This window comes from Jaculus jaculus, chromosome 8 (genome assembly GCF_020740685.1).
Source record: "Jaculus jaculus isolate mJacJac1 chromosome 8, mJacJac1.mat.Y.cur, whole genome shotgun sequence".
Classification (NCBI taxonomy): Eukaryota; Metazoa; Chordata; class Mammalia; order Rodentia; family Dipodidae; genus Jaculus; species Jaculus jaculus.
In genome coordinates this window covers 114557934-114577524 of record NC_059109.1, presented here as the reverse complement: position 1 = coordinate 114577524, position 19591 = coordinate 114557934, and the positions used below count along the sequence as shown (strand labels likewise).

The window sequence follows — 19591 nt, the reverse complement described above, 5'->3', positions numbered from 1 at the left end:
ACGGACAGGGCAGCATGTATGAGTTAGGCTTGGATGACGGTAGCAATTCCAGCACATGTCCTAAGTACTGTGTTCAAGGACCCTTGCATACGTTGTTATATTAATCTTCAAATTTACATGGAGTATGAGAAAGGTGCCCCCCCCCCCCGCCCAGGAGAGGAGAGTTTAACCACAAAGTTCTATACTAAGTAGAATATTTGCGCTCTAATCCTCATTTTCCCTTAACTATATACGTGGTCTTACAACTTTCCTCTTTTTTATTGTTTGTTGTTGGTTTTTAAAGTAGAAACTGTATAGGCACATCATGTATTGGTACCATCATTCCCCTCCTCCCTGCCCCCATTCCACCGAGGGCCTTTCTCGGTGGGATTGCTGGTATTCACCGTGGGCGTGTGGTTACACGTTACATCTTATGGTAGATGGGCAAGGGGTCACTACATTCCATTTTAATTATGATATTTTGTGAATGAGAATGACCTTTTTTCCACATGGACTAAGGTTGATTTATTTGCCTTTCTGGGCTTTGATCTTCAGATAAAACTCCTGTTTTTTTGTTTTGTTTTGTTTTTTGTAAGATTCTGATGTAAACTCGTCTGGTCTTGAACTCTCTCCTGCATCAGTTTAATAAATGCTGGGGTTGCATATGTGCGCTTCTATGCCTAGCTACAAGTATGCTTAAAGGATAATGTGTGAATGTTCCCTGCCAAAGTACAGGGGTTAGAAAGCATTGAGTTTGGGGTTGGAGAGATGGCTCAATAGTTAAGGCACTTGCCTGCAAAGTCTAACGATCCAGGTTCTGTTCCCCAGTACCCATGTAAAGCCAGATGCACAAAGTGGTATATGCATTTGGAGTGACTAGACCTGCACGCCCATTCTCATTGTCTATGTGTCTCCCTCTGCTTGTAAATAAAAAAGCATTGAGTCTGGCTGCAGAACACAAGAGAAAGAGAAGAGAAAGTGACTTCCTTCCATCTGGTAGAAGGTGGAGGCAGGAAAGATTAGACTGAATTACCCAAGTTGTTTCCACTTGAAATTCTTGACTAGTTTGAGATGTAAAGGTGAGGTGGGGGTTCCAGCCCTAGGGAGGCTACCATGAGTGAAACCCTGCCTGGAAGGAAAAAAAAATGTAAAGGTAAGAACAAACTAGTCTGGTGTTTTGTGCTCCCTTGACAGTTTTAGCAGCAGGTTAGAGCTAGATTGGGATAATTCCTGAGGGCCTCTGGCTCATCACTTCTAGTAGTCACTAACTCAACAAGTACACAAAGGCCTAGCAAGTATAGGCCAAACCCCTCAAAATTTCTGCCAGCTGTGGTGGTGGCACACAACTTTAATCCCAGCACTCGGGAGACAGTGGTAGGAAGATCACTGTGAGTTCAAGGTCAGCCTGGGCTAGAGTGAAATCCTACCTCACAAAACCAAAATAAAGTCAGACATGGCGGCACACACCTTTAATCCCAGCACTCAGGAGGCAAAGGTAGGAGGATTGCCATGAGTTCGAGGCCACCCTGAGAATACATAGTGAATTCCAAGTCAGCCTCGGCTAAATTGAGACCCTACCTCAGGGGGAAAAAAACATCTGGTCTTTAAAAGGTTGAGGGAGCTGGTCATGGTGGCACACACCTTAAGTCCCAGCACTTAGAGGTAGGAGGATTGCCATGAGTTCGAGGTCACCCTGAGACTACATAGTGAATTCCAGCTCATTCTGGGCGAGAACAAGACCCTTCCTTGAAAGAGAGAGAGAGAGAGAGAGGAGAAAGTGAAAAGGTTGAGGGCTGGAGAAATGGCTCAGTGGTTGAAGGTGCTTGCTTACAAAGCCTGATGGTCCAGGTTCAATTCCCCAATACCCACATGAAGCCAGATGCACACAGTGGCACATGTGTCTGGAGTTCATTTATAGTGGAAGGAGGCCCTAGTGCATCACATCCACATATTCTTTCTCTCCCTCTCCGTTTGCAAATAAATATTTTTAAAAGAAAGTTGACTATCTCATGGGGTAAATCACAAGGTTACTATATGAAAAGTGGGCCTGGTTTGAACTATATAGATAGCTGTTTGCAGGACATGGTGGCATGTGTCTGTATTTCCAATACTTAGTATGCTAAGGCAGGAGAATGTTGTGTTTGAGGCTGGCCTAAGCTATATGGAGAGGTGCTGCCTCCAGAATAAAATAAGCCAGACATAGTAGCACACACCTCTAATCCCAGCACTTGGGAGGCAGAGGTAGGAGGATTGTCATGAGTTCCAGGTCAGCCTGGGCTACAGCAAGACTACCTAGAAAAACCAAAATAATAATTAAATAAAATGCTGTTGTTCAGGAAACAAAAGAGTGGCCAGGACCTTTAAATACAGGTTTCTAAGCAGACATAGGTTTAGAATTAGATTTTAGAGGAGATGAAATTTGAGACTAATGGTTCTGTAGATTACAGCTCATTTAAAGAGAACATCAGGGGAGAGATGACTTAGTGGTTAAGGCACCTGCCTGCAAAGCCTAAGGAGCAAGATTCAATTTCCCATAACCCACGTAAGCCACATGCACAAGCTGGCACATATGTCTGGAGTTTGTTTGCAGTGGCCAGAGACCCTAGTGTGCCCATTCTCTTTGTCCTGCACGTTCTCTCTCTCTCTCTCTCTCTCTCTCTCTCTCTCTCTCTCTCTCTCTCTCACTCTCACACACACACACACACACACACACACACACACACACACACAGATATTAGAGAACATCGCCAGGCATGGTAGTGTACACCTTTAATCCCAGCACTTGGGAGGCAGAGGTAGGTGGGGATGACTGAGTTTGAGGCTACCCTGAGACTACATAGTGAATTCCAGGTCAGCCTGAGCTAGAGTGAGACCCTACCTCTAAAAACTTAAATAAATAAATAAAAGAGAACATCATTATAAAGAAATAGAAAGCAGGCTAGAGAAATGGCTCAGCAGTTAAGGCATTTGCCCACAAAAAGCGTAAGGACCTGCACAAGGTGGCACATGTGTCTGAAGTTCATTTGCAATGGCTAGAGACCCTGATGAAACCATTCTATATATCTGCCTCTTTCTCTTGCTCTCAAATAAATAAAATATTAGGAAGAAATGAGCTGGGCGTGATGGCACACACCTTTAATCCCAGCACTTGGGAGGCAGAGGTAGGAGGATCGCCGTGAGTGCAAGGCCACCCTGAGATTACATAGTGAATTCCAGGACAGCCTGAGCTAGAGTGAGACCTACCTCGAAAAAATAGAGAACAAGAGAGAAATAGAAAACTGGCTTGGTGTGCTGGTGCACTGAGGCAGTGATAGGATCACTGTGAGTTTGAGGCCCATCTGGAACTATATAGTGAGTGCCAGCTCAGCCTGGACTACAGTGAAATCCTACCTCAAACAAATAAAAAAAACAAGCCCATTGTAGATCATAGCTAGGCATGGTAGCAATCACCTGTAAACCCAGTACTAAAGAGGCAAAGGCAGGAGAGGCAAAGGCAGGATTGCCAGTTCAAGGCCAACCCTGTCTTCCAAAAAAAAAAAAAAAAAAAAGGAGGGGGGAGGGATCATGCTGAGGATATGGTTCAGTAGTTAAAGGTACTTCCTTTAAGCCTGCTGGGCCAGATTGAATTTCCCAGTCACCCACTCATGCAAAGCCAGGCAGGCATTCCTTTGCAGCAGCAATGGTGTGTATACACACACCACCACCACCTGTGCAAATAACAATTTAAAACATCCACAAACTCTGGATATTGCTCACTGATATAACACTTGCCAACCATGTGCAAGAGTTTGCATTTTAGTGCTACTTAGAAGAAAACATGATTCTGATTGTGTTTTTCAAGGTAGGGTTGCTCTAGCCCAGGCTAACCTGGAATTCACTACGTAATTTCAGTGTGGCCTTGAACTCAATGTGATCCTTCTTCCTTTGGCCCCCATTGCTGGGATTAAAGGTGTGTGTCACCACACCCTTTCCTCCCTCCCTCCCTCCCTTCCTTCCTTCCTTCCTTCCTTCCTTCCTTCCTCCCCTTCCCTTTCCCCTTCCCCTTCCCCTTCCCCTTCCCCTTCTGTCTGTCTGTCTGTCTGTCTGTCTGTCTCTTTCTTTCTTTCTTTCTTCAGGGCTTTCTGTTGCCAAACTAGCCTTGGACTCCTGATCCTTCTACCTCCACTTCACAAAGGGTGGTATTATAAACATATGCCAGTATAACCAGTGGAAATGGAAAATTATTAAGTGTTCTGTATACAGCAAGATTCCAGTGAGAGAGAAATGGAGGCAATATGAAAGAAAAAAGAAAAAGCTAACAAAAGTCAGGCTGGAGAAATGGATTGGTGGTTAAGGCATTTGCTTGCAAATCCAAATGACGTCAGTTTGATTCCCCAGGACCCACATAAGCCAGATGCAGAAGGTGATGCATGTGTCTGGAGGTTTTTGTTGTTGTTTTGTTTTTTTCTGCAGTGCTGGAGGCCCTAGTGTATACGTTCTCTCTCTCTCTAGTATTTTTTTTTTTTTAAGAGCATGGTGGGCTAGAGAGAAGGCTTAGCAGTTAAGCACTTGCCTGTGAAGTCTAAGGACCCTGGTTCAAGACTGGATTCTCCAGGACCCACTTTAGCCAGATGCACAAGGGGGTGCATGCATCTGGAGTTTGTTTGCAGTGGCTGGAGGCCCTGGCGCACCCATTCTCTCTCTCTCTTTCTCTCTCTCTGTCTGCCTCTTTCTCTCTCTGTTGCTCTCAAATAAATAAATAAAAATATACAAAAAACAAAATTTTAAAAAGAGCATGGTGGAGCACATCTTTAATCCCAGCACTGAGTAGGCAGAGGTAGGTAAATTGCTATGAGTTGAGGCCACTCAGAGACTACATAATGAATTCTAGGTTAGCCTGGACTAAAGAGCAAGACCCTACTCTGAAGAAAAAACAAAACAAAACACAACTTGGTTATACAGGAAGCCCTGGTCTTTTAGAACAAAAGCCAGGCCACTTTAGTGACATCACAGCTTTGAGAGTTGAAACTCATGTACCATGAACACACGGGCTCTCTGTGCGATGACTGGTATTTAAGTCGGTGTTCAAAAAAGAAAGAAAATGAATGGAATATACTTTGTGATAGAATAGTAATGACAGGGAAAGAATTCGGTAACCTCCAAGAAAAGAGGTCTTAGCAAAAAAAGAAATGGCCTGTGATGATCTCAGGCCTTTCTCTGACAAGTCTTTGAGAAGCCAGGGTTTTCTATAGTGATTGCCATTGCTAATGCTTTTGTCATTCTTACCTAGGGGTGAGCCTTTGAAGTTCCTTTGAACTTCCCCAACATTTTACAGCAAAAACTTTTCAACATGTAGAAGTGTGTTCTTTTATTTATTTATTTATTAAAAAGGAGTAGACAGAATGGACATGCCAGGACCTCTAACCACTGTGAACGAACTCCACACACATGCACCACCATGTGTATCATTGAGCTTCCCTGACAAACATTTCAGCATGTCTTAAGTGATATTTGTGGATTGTTTTAGCCAATTTATATAAATCAGATGTAGAAACTTTACATGTATCATTAGTTAAAAGTAACAAGTGCACCAAAAATAAAAATTTAAAAAGCAGGGCATGGTGGCGCATGCCTTTTGTCCCAGCACTGAGGAGGAAGGAGTAGGAGGATCACAGTGAGTTCAAGGCAACTCTGACATTACATAGTGAATTCCAGGCCTGCCTGAGCTAGAGTGAGACCCTACCTCCAAAACAAAACACAAGTGCAAGCTGGATGTGGTGGCGCAGACCTTTAATTCCAGTGCTTGGGTAGGAGGATTGCCCTGAGTTCAAGGACACCCTGAGACTCTATAGTAAATTCCAGGTCAGCCTGGGCCAGAGTGAGACCCTACTCAAAAAGAAAAAAAATTGCAAATATTATGACCCATGTTTCTATCATGATCAAAGAACCTTTTTTGTCGGGTATGGTGGCGCGCACCTTTTGATACTAGCACTTAGGAGGATGACCATCAGTTTGAGACCACATAGTAGATTCCAGGTCAGCCTGAGCTAGAGTGAGACTCTATCTTGAAAAACCAAACATAAATAAATATATTTTTAGTTTTTAATTTTTTTGGTTTTTCAAGGTAGGGTTTCAATCTAGCCCAGGCTGACCTGGAATTCACTATGTAGTCTCAGGGTGGCCTTTGAACTCACCATGATCCTCCTACCTCTGCCTCCCGAGCGCTGGGATTAAAGGTGTGTGCCACCACGCCTAGCTATATTTTAAATTATATTTTTTGTAAAATATTATCAGGGGCTAGAGAGGTGGCTTAGTGGTTAAGCGCTTGCCTGTGAAACCTAAGGACCCTGGTTCAAGGCTCGAGTCCCCAGGACCCATGTAAGGCAGATGCACAAGGGGGCACGTGCATCTGGAGTTTGTTCACAGTGGCTGGAGGCCCTGGTACACCCATTCTCTATCTATCTGCCTCTTTCTCTCTGCCTGTTGCTCTCAAATAATATAAATAAAATAAATATATACTTTTTTCTTTATTGGGGGCAGAAGGAGAGAGAAAATGAGAATGGGCATAGAGAATTGCCTCTAGTCATTTCAAATGAACTCCAGACACATGCACTACTTCATACATCTGGCTTATGTAGATACTAGGGAATCGAACCTGGATCCGATCCTTAGGCTTCACAGGCAAGTACCTTAACTGCTAAGTCATCTCTCTAGACTGAAAGAATCCTTCTCATTATAAAAGACATTTGTGCGGAGAGAGAAAAAGATGGGCATGCTAAGATCACTTACCTCTACAAAGATACTTACCAGCTTCGTGTGCAGCTTTGTGCACCTGGCATTACATGGGCACTAAGAAATCAAACCTCTCACCACTGAGTCATCTTCACAGCCGTCCATTCTTTTTGTGACGGTTTTGTTTTTTTTGTTTTTTTGTTTTTTTTTAGTTATGGTTATTTATTTATTTTAGTTTTTCGAGGTATGGTTCTCACTCTAGCTCAGACTGACCTGGAATTCACTATGTAGTCTCAGGGTGGCCTCAAACTTGCAGCGATCCTCCTACCTCTGCCTGAGATTAAAGGCATGCACTACCATGCCCAGCTTGGTTTTGGTGTGTTGAGACAAGGTCTCAAGTATCCTAGGCTGACCTCAAACTCCCTATGAAGCCAAGCATGTCCTTGAAGATACTCTAGCCTCAGCCTCCTGTGATTCTAGGGATATACCACTATGCCCATCTTAGATCAGTTATTTTATTGAGAGAAATGGGTGTGCTAGGGCCTCCAGCCACTGCAAATGAACTCCAGATGTGTGTGCCCCCTTGTACATCTGGCTTACGTGGGTCCTGGTAAATTGAACCTGGGTCCTTTGGCTTTGTAGGCAAGTACTTTAACCACGAAACCATCTCTCCAGCCCTAATATTTTCTTATAGATTAAAACCTACCAATGGATTTACTGTTGGCTAGGAAGTGTCTGTTCTGATAATCTTGCCAGATAGTTTTCCAGAGTGGACAGTGGACATCTAATGTTTTCGCTAGCCACATGTGTGCCATTCATTCTTGGGCCTCTTGAATCTCCCAGTCGATTCAGGAGTTTTATTCAAGCTTGTAACTTGGTGTCACTGGGTGTGGATCCTAGGGTCCAGCCCTAAGTAAGGTGTGCTTGAGGGTAGATCCGAAATCTCGTAAAAGATGCACAGGGTGCTTGCGCTCTGCTGGTCCTGATGTGGGCTTGCTCATGGTGCTGGCGGTGATAGTTCTGTCTGCGTGGACCTGTGAAAGGGGCCGGCTTCTGCCATTGTGGAACTTCCCCTGGACCTGTAAGCTTCAAATCAATTCTGTTCCTCCTATAAACATTCTTCTTTCATCTTTAACCATTGTGATGGGTATGCAACTCTGTCCTTGTGGGTTTTTTTCTTTTCATTTCTTAGTGATTAATGCTATGGATCACCTCCTTTGCTTATTTCTTATATGTTTGATGAAGTGTCTAGTCAAATCATTTGTCTGTTTTTTAAACTACTTATTTGAGAGAGAGAGAGGATGAGGTAAATATAGAGAATGGGCCCACCAGGGCCTCCAGCCACTGCAAATGAACTCCAGACACATGTGCCACCTTGTGCATCAGGTTTACATGGCTACTGGAGAATTGAACCTAGGAGATCCTTAGGCTTTGCAGGCAAGCACCTTAACCACTAGGCCATCTCTCCAACCCCTTTTGCCTATTTTTAACTTGGTTGTTAGTACAGAATTATAGAAGTGTCTTGTCTTGAGTTTTTTGTTTCTTTGTTTTTTGCAATGCTGAAGATCAAACCAGGTGGGAAATGCTCTACCAGTGAGCTGAATTCTAGCCCTTTGCATTCAACTTTAAAGCTGAATTACTATAAGATCAAGATAGGGAATATTTATTGCTGGACAGTGTTCAAGGAAAAAAGGCCTTGAAGGTATGAGTTGAGCCAAAGTACATTCCCATTTGTTCAACAAGTGGTTATCAACTTCATGTCCTAAGTAATAGAAGACAGAGATAGCAGCTGGTGCTAGTTGCAAATGGCCCATAGTTTATAGGAGGAAGGGATGCGGGGGCACAGAATGCTGGTGTGGTGATTTCAACCTTAGGCCAGTCATAAAAATATTAGTATCTACTATAGGGAAGATATACTGGACATAGAGACAAATTAGGGTTTCTACTCTGATACGCTGTCCGTGGTGGAAGATAATACAGGGATCCTGAAATGGAAATGGAAATGGGCTTGACACTGTATGTGTGGCTCAGAAAGGACAACTTGAGCCAGGCATGATGGCTCAGGCCTTCTTTTAAAAAATTGTATTTATTTACATAGAGAGAGAGAAAGAGTGAGAGAATGGGCGCACCAGGGCCTCTAGCCATGCAAATGAACTCCACACATGTGTGCCACCTTGTGCATCTGGCTTATGTGGGTACTGGGGGTTCAAACTTGGGTCATTAGGCTTCACAGGCAAATGCCTTAAGTGCTAAGCCATCTCTCCAGCCCGGTGTACCCCTTTAGTCCCAGCACTTGAGAGGCAGAGATAGAAGATCACTGAGAGTCTAAGGCCACCCTGAGAATACATAGTGAATTCTAGCTCAGCTTGGGCTAGGGTGAGATCCTACTTCTAAGAAACAGAAAAAGGAAGAAACATAGAAAGGAAGGACAATTTGGCAGGGGAAGAGTAGGTACCTTGGTGGATACTTATTTCTATTTACACAAGGCCATGTTGCAGACTGTATTAAGAACTTTGGGGGTGGGGTAAAAAAAAAAAAAAGAAGAACTTTGGATTTTATATTTAATGTATTGGGAAGTCATTTCAGGGTATTATGTAGAGAAATGGCTCTAGTTTCTGTTTGGCTACAAAACACAGAAATGGGTGTGTGGTTGCAGAAAAACTGATGTGGTTATCCAGAAACAATGAAATTCTACCTGGGGAATGTGGGCAAGAACTCAGATGAGATCAGATGTGTTCAGGGTCGTATAGCAGTTGACAAATGAGGTGGGCAAAAATTCATATGGGAATAATGTCATACCAAAGCCTTGGACGACAAGACATTTACTACATACGACATTTATTTCCCTTTCCCCTTCCCTCCCCCAGGAGCTAGGAAAGGTGGCAGACTGAGAAGGGCCCTCCTGATGCACTGAAGATGCAGGGTTATGGTGCCACACAACTCCTCAGCTCTGCAGAGATTCACCTTCAGGTGTTGTGTGGCAAGGTGGCTTGCTAAGAATTGGACGATGAACTTAAGAGCCACTGGACAGTTATACAATGGTTTTACTTAGGGTAGGAACTCTAGAAGCTAGCATTAGAGATGACTAGGTGAGAAACAAAGGCAGGAGCTGATAAGGCCTGATCTGAAGTTAGAGGGTTTTTGAACTGGAAGCGAAGGTTTGAGGCCTGGAATGTTCAAAAAGACAGCATGAATTAGGGGAGGTAGTTGAGTCCCTTCAAAGATATACAACTTTTGAGATGGCTCAGCATGTAAAAGCGCTTGCTGAGCAAGCATGAGGACCTGAGTTCAACCGGACCCACATTAAAAAGTCCCATGTAAGCCACGTGTAGTGGCGCACGCCTTTAATTCCAGCACTCGGGAGGCAGAGGTAGGAGGACTGCCGTGAGTTTGAGGCCACCCTGAGACTCCATAGTGAATTCCAGGTCAGCCTGGAATAGAGTGAGACCCTGCCTCACAAAAACAAATAAACAAATAAACAACAAAAAAAATCCCATGTAAAGTGCTGGATTGGGCCGTGTATCCCTGTAACTATGGAGCTAAGCAGGGCTTGATGGCAAGCCTGCTGATCCAAAAGATGAGGAGCCTCAGGTTCAGCCAGAGACTGTCTCAAAGAAATAAGATGGAAGAGCAATAGAGAACACCTGACATCCCTGTGGCCTCTACACGCGAGTATATGGGGCATGTGCCCACACCCTAAGGACATACACCTCCAAAAAATATATTGCTGGGCGTTGTGATGCACACCTTTAATCCCAGCACTTGAGAGGCAGAGATAGGAGGATCTCTGAGAGTTCAAGGCCACCCTGAGACTATATAGTGAATTCTAGGACAGCCTGAGCTACAGTAAGACTCTACCTTGAAAAAAAAAAGAAAAGAAAAATTTATATATAAGATACTGACAATGAACAGGCATGGTGATATATTCCTTTGTTCCAGCACTGGAGAGACTGGATTTGAGGTCAGCCTGGGCTAGAAAGAGAGAGACCCTGCCTCAAAAAATAAAATAAAAGCTGGGCATGGTGGTGCACATTTTTAATCTCAGCACTCAGGAGGCACATGTAGTCTGTGAGTTTGAGGCCACCCTGAGACTGCATAGTGAATTCCAGCTTTGTCTAGAGCAAGACCCTGCCTCAAAAAATATATTGAAAACAGTACAGAAGTGCATACAATATAAGCCAGCCAGCCAGATATACATCTGTTAATCCAACAGTCAGGAGGTAGAGACAGAAAGATCAAGTATTCCAATGGGCCTGGTGGCTCATGCCTTTGATCCCAGCACCAGGGAGGCAGGGGTAGGAGGGTTATTGTAAGTTTGAGGCCACCTCAGCTGAGACTGCATGGTGAATTTCAGGTCAGCCTGGGCTAGAGTGAGACCCTACCTCAAAAATCCAAAGAATAATAAGAATCCAAGGTCATCCTTAGCTACATAGAGTTCAAGACCAGCCTGACTGAGCTTCTGTCCCAGAGAGAGAATTGGCATGTCAGGGCCTTCAGCCATCGCAGTTGAACTACAGATGCGTGCACCATCTTGTGTGCATTTGCAACCTTGAGCACTTGGCACCACAATGTGCGTCTGGCTCACATGGGATCTGGAGAGTTGAAAATGAGTCCTTAGACTTCACAGGCAAGCTACTTAACTGCTAAGCCATCTCTCTGCACCCCCATTACCATTTTTTTTTAAAGATTCATTTTTGTTTATTTATTGGAGGGAGGGAGAGAGAGAATGGGCACGCCAGGGCCTCTAGCCATTGCAAGTGAACTCCAGATGCATGTATCACACACGCATGTATCACCATATGCATCTGGCTTACCTGGGACCTGGAGAATTGAACCTGGGTCCTTAGGCTTTGCAGGCAAGCACCTTGACCACTAAGCCTTCCCTCCAGCCCTACCATTTTTTAATTGTTTGTTTATTTATTTATTTGCTTTTTTGTTTTTCAAGGTAGAGTCTCACTCTAGCTCAGGCTGACCTGGAATTCACTATGTAGTCTCAGGGTTGCCTTGAACTCATGGTGATCCTGCTACCTCTGCCTCCCAAGTGCTGGGATTAAAGGTATGCGCAACCACGACCCAACCCCAGCTTCCTACCATATTTTTTTAAAGTGCAACCAAGATGGGAGACACATCAGGGACCAAGATGTGAATGTTGTAGTCTGGTTAGGGGAACGGGTTAACCAGGGGTAGGTGCAGGGAAGCTTGAAGCTATAGTGAAGTCCAGTGAGGAACTTGGCCTGGATATTCCTGCTGCAGGTGGTACATGTGGACCAGGGAGGATACTAATGGGGTAGGGTTTGTGATGTGTCAGTGGTGGTAAGGTGGACATTTTAATATTTTATTTTTATTTATTTATTTATTTGACAGAAAGAGGGGGAGAGAGAGAGAATGGGCACACCAGGGCCTCCAGCCACTGTAAACAAATTTCAGACACATGCACCCCCTAGTGCATCTGGCAAATGTGGGTCCTAGGGAATTGAACCGTGGTCCTTTGGCTTTGCAGGCAAATGCCTTAACCACTAAGCCATCCCTCCAGCTTGGTATGGTGGACATTTTAGACTGGCTAGAAAAAAGAACTTTTCCTTAAGACTACCAAGTGAATTCTCGTCAGCCTGGGCTAGAGCAAGACCCTACCTCAAAAAAGAAAAAAAAAAACTTGTTCTATATAACAACTAATTTGAATAAAGACGGGGGGGGGATTAATCCAGGTGGATAATATCAGGAAGAACACCCAGGCACTACAAGGGCTTTGGAGTAGGAATCTAGCTGGCTTGAGGAATGACAAAGGCTGAAATAGCAAGAGAACTAGCAAAAGGTCACGTTAGATCTAGATATTTCAGGATCATGTAGGCTATGAGGATAGTTTGAATATTTTCTAAAAGTAATGGGAAGTGTTCAGATAGACATGTGATTGTTTTGTGTTTTTGAGACAGGTTTAAATAGCTCAGGTGACCTCAAACTCAGCTATATAGGTGAGGCTAGCCTTGAACTCCTGTTTTCTTACACCTCATCTTCTCAGTGTTAGGATTACAGGTGTGAGTTATTGTGCCCAGCTTTGTTTTTGTTTTGGGGAATAAGTCTGGTTAGGTAGCTCCAGTTATCCTGGACTCTGCCATGTAGCCTAGACTATCTTCAAACTTGTGATCCTCCTGCCTCTGTCTCCTGAATGCTGGGATTAGTCATGTGTCCACCAAAATCCAAAACAGGATTGATTTGATTGCTGTATTAATAGCCCACTTGGGTGGAAATGGGGAGTAGAAGTAGAAATGATACAGAGGAGACCTGTTGATGAGACTGTTGCTATAACAAAGCAAAAAATGGTGGTAACTTGGACTGGATTATGGCAGTGGGAATGGTGAGAAGTTAGGCAAACAGCTGAATAGAGATTAGAAGGATCAGTGGGTGAGTGGATCCCAACTCCAAGACATAGGGCCCTAGCATTTGTGGGAGATCATTGGAGGAAGAAGCTTCTTGGAAGCAGTTTCTGGAGCATGTTTGCACTGAAGGCAGTGTTGTGACTGGAACGTGGGATGTGAGCGAGATTCATTAGGCTCTGCGGAGATGAAGACCAGTGGCCTAGGTCTGGATAGAGCTGTTGGCTAAGGATTAGCTTGGAGCTGGGGTTATAGATGAAGGCTGGCACCCTTTTAGAGTCTTTGCATCACCCGCCGTACCCTTCTGGACCATAGCTGGTTATAAGCACCATTTTCTGTGCCTTTTAACTCACTTGGGGTTCAGGGCTACTTAGGCTGCCTTGGCTAAAACCTGATGGCTAGGAACTACAATTAGTGAAGGGGGAAGAAGGGACCCACATGCTTGACCCAACTCTTTCCTTCCCAGATGGCCCACTGTGTGACCTTGGTTCAGCTATCCATTTCCTGTGACCACCTCATTGACAAGGACATTGGCTCCAAATCTGACCCGCTCTGTGTCCTTTTACAGGATGTGGGAGGAAGCAGCTGGGCTGAGGTGAGGTGGACGTCAGATGTTAAGATCATGAAGGGAGGTGGGTAGGATTCTGTTGTGGGGTGGAGGGTATGTGACTGGAATCCTTAGTGGCCTCTGCCCACAGCTTGGCCGGACGGAGCGAGTCCGGAACTGTTCAAACCCTGAGTTCTCCAAGACTCTGCAAATTGAGTACCACTTTGAGACAGTCCAGAAGCTGCGCTTTGGAATCTATGACATAGACAACAAGACTCCTGGACTGGGTGATGATGACTTCCTAGGGGCTGCTGAGTGTTCCCTAGGACAGGTATGTAGGGTCAGGGATTCGGAAGTGCCTCCCAGTAGTTTACAGGTAGGGATCAAGCAGGACCTAACGGGCCTGAGATACTGAAGCCTGTTCCCCGTCACCTTTCCCCAGATTGTGTCCAGCCGGGTATTGACTCTACCCTTGATGCTGAAGCCTGGAAAGCCTGCTGGCCGGGGAACCATCACGGTGAGAAAGAGACCAGCAAGAGGGAGGGAAGGAACTTGCATCAATGAAGAATTCATTGGTTGATAATCTTCCCTTCTTAGGTCTCTGCACAAGAGTTGAAGGACAGTCGTGTAGTAACCATGGAGGTGGAGGCTAGAAATCTGGATAAGAAGGTGTGTCTGGAAGAAGGCCCTAGGGATCTAAGAACTAAGGGATAAGGGTGGTATACAGGGAACAGAGGGTTGACAATGGCTGCTGCTTCCCGGGTTTTGTAACTCAGATTTCTGTGGCATTGGCAGGACTTCCTGGGAAAATCAGATCCATTCCTGGAATTCTTCCGACAAGGTGATGGGAAATGGCACTTGGTGTACAGATCTGAGGTGTGTCACCGCTGGGATTGGTTGGGTTGGGAGGATGGGATAGAGGTCTACAGGCTTTGTGATTAGCAACCTTTGGAAACAGGCACAAAGAGTTTGTTGGTGGGCAGAAAGGGTGGCTGTCGCTCAGAGGTCAGGACTGAGCTCACTGCTCTTCGCCCCCAGGTGATCAAAAACAATCTGAACCCTACATGGAAGCGTTTCTCAGTTCCTCTTCAGCATTTCTGTGGTGGCGACCCCAGCACACCCATCCAGGTGAGTTTACCTCTTGCTTTTTTTTTTTTTTTTCCCCCCAAGTAGGGTCTCACTCTAGGCCAGGCTGACCTGGAATTCACTATATACTCTCAGGCTAGGCTTGAACTCACAGTGATTCTCTTGCCTCTGCCTCCCAAATGCTGGGATTAGAAGTATGCACTACCGACTAGAGCACTGAGTAACATCTCGATCACACCTTCCAAGGCTCAGGGTCTAATGAGGGAGAGGTGGCGGAAAGAATGTAAGAGCCAAAGGAAGGGTAGGACTCCTTACAACATGCTCCCTCCAGACATAAAATGGCCTGGATATCCATGACCTCATAGTACCTGATACTACCTACATAAGACCATCATAAGAGGAGGAAAAGATGATGACATCAAAATAAAAGAGAGACTGATTGAGATGGGGAAGGAATATGATGGAGAATGGAATTTCAAAGGGGAAAGTGAGGGGGGAGGGTATTACTATGGGATACTTTTTATAATCATGGAAAATGTTAATAAAAATTGAGAAAAAAAAAGTATGCACTACCATGCCCAGCTGAGTTTACCTCTTGAGTAGACTGAGCATGGGAAGGGAGCCTTGGAAGCCTCCCTTCATTAGATTTTACGTATTTTATTTATTAATTTATTTGAGAGAGGCGGCGGCGGGGGAGAGAGGGAATGGGCACACCAGAGCCTTCAGTCACTGCAAACAAACGCCAGATGCTTGCGCCCCCTTGTGCATCTGACCTGCCTCCTTCATATATGACTGATACCCCTGCTCCTCAGGTACGCTGCTCAGACTATGACAGCGATGGATCACATGATCTCATTGGCACCTTCCACACCAGCTTGGCCCAGCTGCAGGCAGTCCCGGTGAGTATTGGCTCCAGCTCTGGTGTTTGAGGTAGGGCCTAGGGAGTTGCCACCCAAGGAAAAGTGGGGAGAGGGCAACTTTGTCCTTGGCTGATGAAATCAAAGGTTCCTAATTTTTCTCTTCTCACTAGGCCGAATTTGAATGTATCCACCCTGAGAAGCAGCAGAAAAAGAAAAGCTACAAGAACTCTGGAACTATTTGTGTCAAGACTTGCCAGGTGAGGTGGCAGCTCCTGTGACCCAGGCACGGAACTGTACCACTTACCTCAGGCCTGACCCTGGTTTCATCTGCAGGTTGAAACGGAGTATTCCTTCCTGGACTACGTGATGGGAGGCTGCCAAATCAACTTCACCGTAAGTTTGTTTCACCAGGGTAAGTGAACAGGCTTTGAGCTCAAGGTGCCTTCAGCTCCCTTCTTGGCCTCTTCCCAGGTGGGCATGGACTTCACTGGTTCCAACGGAGACCCATCGTCCCCTGACTCCCTGCATTACCTGAGTCCTACAGGGGTCAACGAGTACCTCACAGCGCTGTGGTGCGTGGGCAGCGTGATTCAGGACTATGACTCGTGAGTTCGGGTTCTCCTGGCAGTCCCTGCCCCCTGCAATGCTTCAGCCTCTGGACGGATCCCCTCGCTGACTCTTCTCTCCCTGCCTTTCCAAGGGACAAGCTGTTCCCAGCATTTGGATTTGGGGCCCAGGTTCCTCCCGACTGGCAGGTGAGCTCCCTCTTTTCCCCATTCTTTTTTTAAAATTTACTATGTTGTCCCAGGGTGGCCTAGAACTCACAGTAAACCTGCCTCTGCTTCCCCTGTGAAGGGATTAAGGATGTGTGCCATCATGCCCAGCTTTTCCTCATTCTTGTGTTAGTTTCAAGATACTAATTCTGGGATCTGTGGTGAGGTAATTTGCTGCTTGGCACCAGCTTCAAGGGGAAGTAAGAATAGAGCCTTATAAGTCATGTAGACAGCCAGCTTATAATGAAACAGCTCCTGCAGGAATCTTGTACAAGACTTTTGTTTTGTTTTATGGTGCTGGGGATTGAACTTAAGGTCTCACACATGCTTAGCATGCATAAGCCCCCATAGTGCTTTTTTTCCTCAGCACAAACTAGATAAAGGGGGAAGAAGTTTTTTTTAAAAATATTTTATTTGAGAGAGGGTGTGGTGGCGCATGCCTTTAATCCCAGCACTGGGGGGGGTGGGGAGGGGGCAGAGGTAGGAGGATCCTCTTGAATTTGAGGCCACCCTGAGACTACATAGTGAATTCCAGGTCAGCCTGGGCTAGAGTAAGACCCTCACTTGAAAAACCAAAAAAAAAAAAAAAAAAAAAAAAAGGAGAGAGAGAAGGTGTATCTGGAGAGATGGCTTAGCAGTTAAAGCGCTTGCGTAGGAAGCCTAAGGACCTAGGCTTGATTCCCATGTAAGCCAGATGCAAAAGGTGGCATATGCATCTGGAGTTTCTTTGTAGTAGTTGAAGGCCCTGACATGGCCATTCTCTTTCTGCCTTTCTCTCTCATTCTCCCTCTCTCTCTTATTTATTTATTTATTTATTTTGGTTTTTCAAGGTAGGGTCTCACTCTGGTCCAGGCTGACCTGGAATTAACTCTGTAGTCTCAGGGTGGCCTCGAACTCATGGCAATCCTCCTATCTCTGCCTCCCAAGTGCTGGGATTAAAGGCGTGCGCCACCACACCCGGCTCCTCTCTCTCTTATTTAAATAAATGAATAAATATCAAAGAGAGAGAGAAAGAGAAATGGAGCATGTGTCAGGGCCTGTAGTTGCTGTAAACTCCAAACACATGCACCACCTTGTACATCTGGCTTACGTGGGTCCTGGGGAATTAAACCTTTGGCTTACCCTCTAAGCCATCTCTCCAACCCATGGGAGAAGAATTTAATTTTTTTTCTAAATATTACTTATTCATTCATTCATTCATTCATTTTAGAGAGAAAGAGGCAGAGACAGGCAGAATGGGCACACCAGGGCCTCTAGCCACTGCAAACAAACTCCAGACACATGTGCCACCTTGTGCATCTGGCTTACATAGGTACTGGGGAATTGAACCTGGCTTGTTAGGCTTCCCAGGCAAGCATCTTAATTGCTGAGCTAGCGCTCCAGCCTTTAAGTTATTTATTTTGACATGAGTCCAATTACATAGCTTATTGGGCTCGCTTCAAATTCAGCCATCGTTTCTTAGTCTGCTGTAGGTTTACAGGCTGGCATCTTCACATCCGACTCACTCGTTTTTATATTTGCCCTCAGGTCTCACATGAATTTGCCTTAAACTTCAATCCCAGTAATCCCCACTGTGCAGGTAAATTCCCCATCTTCCAGTGTGAACCAACTCTGTTCACACCTGGGAGGTGAGCCTGTATGTGTAAAGAGAGTGGGGGGGGGGGCATAGCAGCCTCCTTTGTAGAGAAGAGTTGTCATTAGAGCTAGCCAGCCCTCCGTGCTTTGAAGTGCCTTGCAGCAGGGATTAGTAGCAACTGAATTATTTTTTCATGGGACTATGCAAAGCATGTAACTAGGTATTGCTTTGGTATATAACTATTGTACCTTTGTCATAGATAGCCGTATTTGAGTGGAGAAAATACCCTTTAAGTTATGACAAGTATGCTAGAGAACGGGTGTGGAGATTTCCCAAGCATCTAATCTTGGTGTTTTAGTCGTGTTGGTATATCCTGTACATGACAGGAGGGGACTTTTCATTAAATAATATTGAGAAGATTTTTAAATTAGTATGGATATGATATGAATGGCAAAAAAAAAAAAAAAAAAAAGCTAGCTCTCCAAATCATCTTGCTACTTGCTACCCAAATGACTTGGAGCAAGTTGCTTACCTCTGTGTGCTTTCGTTTCAGAATAAAGCTAAATATTGCCAGGCATGGTGGCGCAAGCCTTTAATCCCAACACTTAAGAGGTTGAGGTAGGAGGATTGCCAGGAGTTCAAGGCCAGCCTGAGACTGAGGAATTTCAAGTCAGCCTGGGCTACAGCAAGACCCTATCTCAAAAAAAAATATAATAATAACAATAATCCCAGCTACTCAAAGGCTAGGGAAGAGGATCAAAAGTTCAAGACCTGCCTGTGTATCTTAGTGAAACCCTGTCTCAATGCCCTGCATTACATTGTTGCTGCCACCTCCCAGCACTTGGGAGGCAGGGGTAGGAGGATTGCTGTGAGTTCGAGGCCAGCTCGAGACTACATAGTGAATTCCAGTTCAGCCTGGGCTGGAGAAAGACCCTACCTCGGAAAACCAAAAAAAAAAAAAAATTTAGCCAGGGGGTTGGCACACTCCTTTAATCCCAGCACTGGGAGGCAGAGGTAGGAGGATCACCATGAATTCAAGGCCACCCTGAGACTCCATAGTGAATTCCAGGTCAGCCTGAGCTAGAGTGAAACCTACCTTCAAAAACAAAACAAAAACAACAAAAAATTTTAGGGGATGGTCACTTAGGAGTCAGTGGTAGGAGGATCCCTGTGAGTTCAAGGCCAGAATGAGACTAGTGAATTCCTGGTTAGCCTAGACTAGACTGAGACCCTCCCTACCTTGAAAAAAAAAAAAATTAAAAAGGACCGGAAATGCTCAATAGTAGAGTATATTACTTGTTTATTTATTTTATTTCTTAATAATTTATCTATTATTTATTTACTTATTGGTTTTTCAAAGTAGGGTCTTGCTCTAGCCCAAGCTGACCTGGAATTTACTATGTAGTCTCAGGGTGTGGCCTCCAACTCACCACAGTCCTCCTCCTTCTGCCTCTGGACTGTTTTTTCTTTTTTTTTTTTTTAATTTGAGAGAAAGAGACTACAATCTTCTGTCACTACAAAAAAATTACAGATGCATGTGCCAATTGGTGCATCTGCCTTTACGTGTACTTGGGAATCAAACCAGCAGGCTTTGCAAGCAATCAGCTTTAGCCCCTAGATCAGATCTCATGTAGTTCAGGTTGAACTTTGTTACCAAAGATGACCTTGAACTTCTGATTCTTCTGCCT

The 19591-nt window shown here is 44.9% G+C and overlaps 1 protein-coding gene across 5 annotated transcripts in view; it reads left to right on the top strand.

The window, feature by feature from the left end:
* Positions 1-19591, top strand: part of Cpne1 (copine 1) — a 49093-nt gene that overhangs the window by 26743 nt on the left and 2759 nt on the right. For all 5 annotated transcript variants that reach the window (XM_045156569.1, XM_045156566.1, XM_045156565.1 and 2 more), the window contains 12 exons: positions 13528-13656; positions 13760-13939; positions 14051-14125; positions 14206-14277; positions 14404-14484; positions 14647-14736; positions 15507-15593; positions 15725-15811; positions 15888-15947; positions 16026-16159; positions 16255-16309; positions 17855-17906. In XM_045156569.1, coding sequence (XP_045012504.1) covers positions 13528-13656; positions 13760-13939; positions 14051-14125; positions 14206-14277; positions 14404-14484; positions 14647-14736; positions 15507-15593; positions 15725-15811; positions 15888-15947; positions 16026-16159; positions 16255-16309; positions 17855-17906 — 1102 coding nt within the window. The remainder of the gene's footprint in view (positions 1-13527; positions 13657-13759; positions 13940-14050; positions 14126-14205; positions 14278-14403; positions 14485-14646; positions 14737-15506; positions 15594-15724; positions 15812-15887; positions 15948-16025; positions 16160-16254; positions 16310-17854; positions 17907-19591) is intronic.